A 3,264-nucleotide genomic window follows, 5' to 3' on the forward strand; every position below is an offset into this window, starting at 1 on the left:
TAATTGTTGACACATTTAATTATTTATTTAATGCTGTATTTATTTATTTAATTTTGGCACTTTTTATCCTCCATACTTTATGGGGCCCCATAAAACTCAGTTTACATCTATAGTTAATACAACTATTCCTTATTTGTGCACATTAATTATGTTTTTGATAAAAAATCCTTTGGCTAAAATGCCATCAGAACGCTTATAATAATAAGTGTGTTCCTTAATTAATATTTAATTGATTAAATTTCCTAAATCCACCCCTGGCAGAGCGAAGGACATCTGATATAGTTCCATCCAGATAAAACGCCACATTGGCCCAAAGGTTGAAAGGCCCGATCCAGTTCCCACAACAGACCTGTAAAGGTTCCTTTGCTGATCACCTCCCGGAGCATGGAGTTCTGGGGCCTAGCAGGCCGGCCGCTTTCGCTGTGCTTTCTGTTGGACCGACCTGCTTCTTCAGGTCCTGCTTGGTTCCAATGGATCCCAGCGACGACCGTCGCTGTTCTGTCTGATCTAAACTAGTATGATCGGAGGTGAAACGCTGCAAAGAGCAAAGATTTAGCTAATTATTTTCTGGAATTCTATAATTCTAAAAAATATTAGAACATTTTGTCACTACACCTGCAGACAAATTGTCATATTTAAGACAATTTGTTCGACAAACAATAAAATACACACCAAAGAGATCAGTCAACATCAACCAAACCAAACATCCATTTTCAATCTAACTAAATTCACCTGAACATTAGGGGTGGGTATTGCCAAAGACGTCACGATGCGATTCTATCACGATACATCACGATACTTGAATTATTGCGATGCATTGCAATATTTTCTCCTCCATGTTATGTTTTTGAATGACTCGGCGCAGTATCCCGCGGCCGGAAATGCTTGTGACACAAGGCAGCATGCTTCAACACATCCGCAGCGACATCTACTGGACTGGAAGTTGTATTACACTTGTTTTTGGCTGATGTTCGCCAACCATTCATGCAATTTTATTTATTTATTTTTTTTTATTAATAATCGATACTTGGTGTCAAGAATCGATGCAGTAGATCACGAAAATTAGAATCACGATGCATCATCATGACGACTATTTTGCACACCCCTACTGAACATGAATAGAAACAAAACCCTCCAGCAAATAAACCTGTCAGTGAATACAGGCAGAGAAACGAGCAATTAAAATCTAACCTCCAAGTGTCCAACCTTACATACATACATTTACTTTCAACGTATTTTGGGTGATTGAAATGACAAAAATGTTGCAGATTTACCAAAACAAGCTGCTGAAGCTTTGACTAGGCCACAAATAGCAGATCTCTGACATCTTTGGATGCAGTGGGCTGGTTTTCCTCAGCACTCCTTTAACCCATCTGACTGGATCAGAGTCCAGTTCCAGTGAGTCCAACCTGTGCTGTCTCTCCCTCCTCAGGGTCTCACAGATGTCCTGGCAGTTTGGACTGCGCTCGGGCGGGACGACAGTTCTGCCGGCCAGGCGGCTCCCGCTGCGGGGCGTGCCTGCACCCTCTAGTGGAGAACAGCGATGGGCGCTGCGTCAGCAGGAGGAGCCGTGCTCACCACTCTGCTCCTCATTCTGCTCCTCATTCATCTGAGCCTGCTAACGGTAGGTACAGGAGGCCTGCTGGGAAAATTTAGGCTTTAAAAGAGCCGACTGCTGAAAGAGTTCCTTTTATAACAATGACCTTTATTTATATTTGGGTTTGGTCATCATTTAAATAATCATTGTTTTTCTTGTCTTGTAGAAATTGTGGCTATCTATACTTTACTGGAGGAATTATATTTTAGACAAAATTTTACTCCTAGTCCTTAAATTTTTTTGTAATCATCTCTGCTTTCTACTACTTGCGCTTTGTTTTTCGACATTCTGCTGTTTTGTCTGGATCCAGTCGTACCTCCTCTGATTAAAGCATTTTGTCCCTAATGCCAAAGTCAAAGTAGCTTTATCAGTCCACCTCGGATTAAATCTTCCTTGGGTTCATGGATCAGCTGCTCCAAACGCATCTCAACCACCGTAGATAAAAACAGTAATACAATAAAAGAAGAAAAGAAATAAAAATAACCTGTAATCATAAGGAATACTTTATATTCGCATCCGTTAGTCGCTATCATTTTTAAGAACATATATCAAACACTGAAAATCAACATTTAAAAATATATTTCTTTCTTTGCATAAGAGTCTGATTTTAATAATGTAAGGTCTTTATAAAAAAATTTTAAAGCTCAAAATGTTTGACTTTAAATGACATGTCCCCTTTGAAAATGAATCCAGGCTGGTGCTTCAGGTGATGATGTTTAAACTGGCCACACGGGGGCAGTGTTTGCTTTGTGGACCACCTTTCAAAGAAAGCTGATTCCCTGCCAGAAAGCCTGTTTATACTGTTATATTGGAATTAAGGAGTGTTTAACTCACCCTCCACTTCTGGTTTGTTTATTTTGCCCTCCTTGTTCTTTTTCTGTCTGCTGCCCTTAGGGGGCGCCATAGCAGATACTCAAATAAGATGTTATTACGGTTTCTCTTTTAGGGCCACAATGAAAAAGCAAGAAAAACTTTTAAATCTCTCTGCATAAACTGAATATGTGTGTGTTTAACATCTAAGGGCTGCTCAGTATTAGAAAAACTAACAAGGTGAGGATACTGTGGTGTTTATATGACTTTAATAAGTGTTCTGCCTTGGGTACTAAAGCGCCAATTCACAAAACATGTTATCACAAGTCCCTTTACAGAGAAAATTCAACCAGATCATATAGTTAGCATTACTTAACATGTTAAGTCACCTGTCTAAAAGGAAAGCAACAACCTCTGCGTGCATCCTGGGCCCGTTTGGTGTCTTAAATCGGCACCAAGGCTCAGAAGCTTGAAGCTCTCACTCTTTTTTTAGCTTGAATCTGGGTTTTTTATTTATATTTTGAATAGGAACATCTCCATCTGTCCTGAAACTTGTTGGATTCTCCCAGATTTTAAAGGCCTGGTTCCAGATACCTTGTTAAATTTTATTTATGGCTGAACTAATCTCAATTTAATCTGCTGAAAGTCAACGACCCTATTCACTCTGCTGCAGAATATTGACTGTCTGCAACTTGCTGCAAGCAGACATGTTCACAAGTCATTTTTTGCAAGTCCAAGTCAAGTCTCAAGTCTTGAGAGCTCAAGTCCAAGTCAAGTCTCAAGTCTTGAGAGCTCAAGTCCAAGTCAAGTCTCAAGTCTTGAGAGCTCAGGTCCAAGTCAAGTCTCAAGTCTTGAGA

General features: G+C 39.8%; 1 protein-coding gene across 1 annotated transcript in view; it reads left to right on the plus strand.

Moving 5' to 3' along the window:
• Nucleotides 1-3,264, plus strand: part of LOC107103734 (neural proliferation differentiation and control protein 1-like) — an 18,789-nt gene that overhangs the window by 6,409 nt on the left and 9,116 nt on the right. The window contains exon 2 of the mRNA XM_015403543.1: nucleotides 1,433-1,624. Within this exon, the coding sequence (XP_015259029.1) occupies nucleotides 1,433-1,624 (192 nt within the window). The remainder of the gene's footprint in view (nucleotides 1-1,432; nucleotides 1,625-3,264) is intronic.

The sequence above is a fragment of the Cyprinodon variegatus genome, unplaced genomic scaffold (genome assembly GCF_000732505.1).
Source record: "Cyprinodon variegatus isolate N-32 unplaced genomic scaffold, C_variegatus-1.0 Scaffold1516, whole genome shotgun sequence".
Classification (NCBI taxonomy): Eukaryota; Metazoa; Chordata; class Actinopteri; order Cyprinodontiformes; family Cyprinodontidae; genus Cyprinodon; species Cyprinodon variegatus.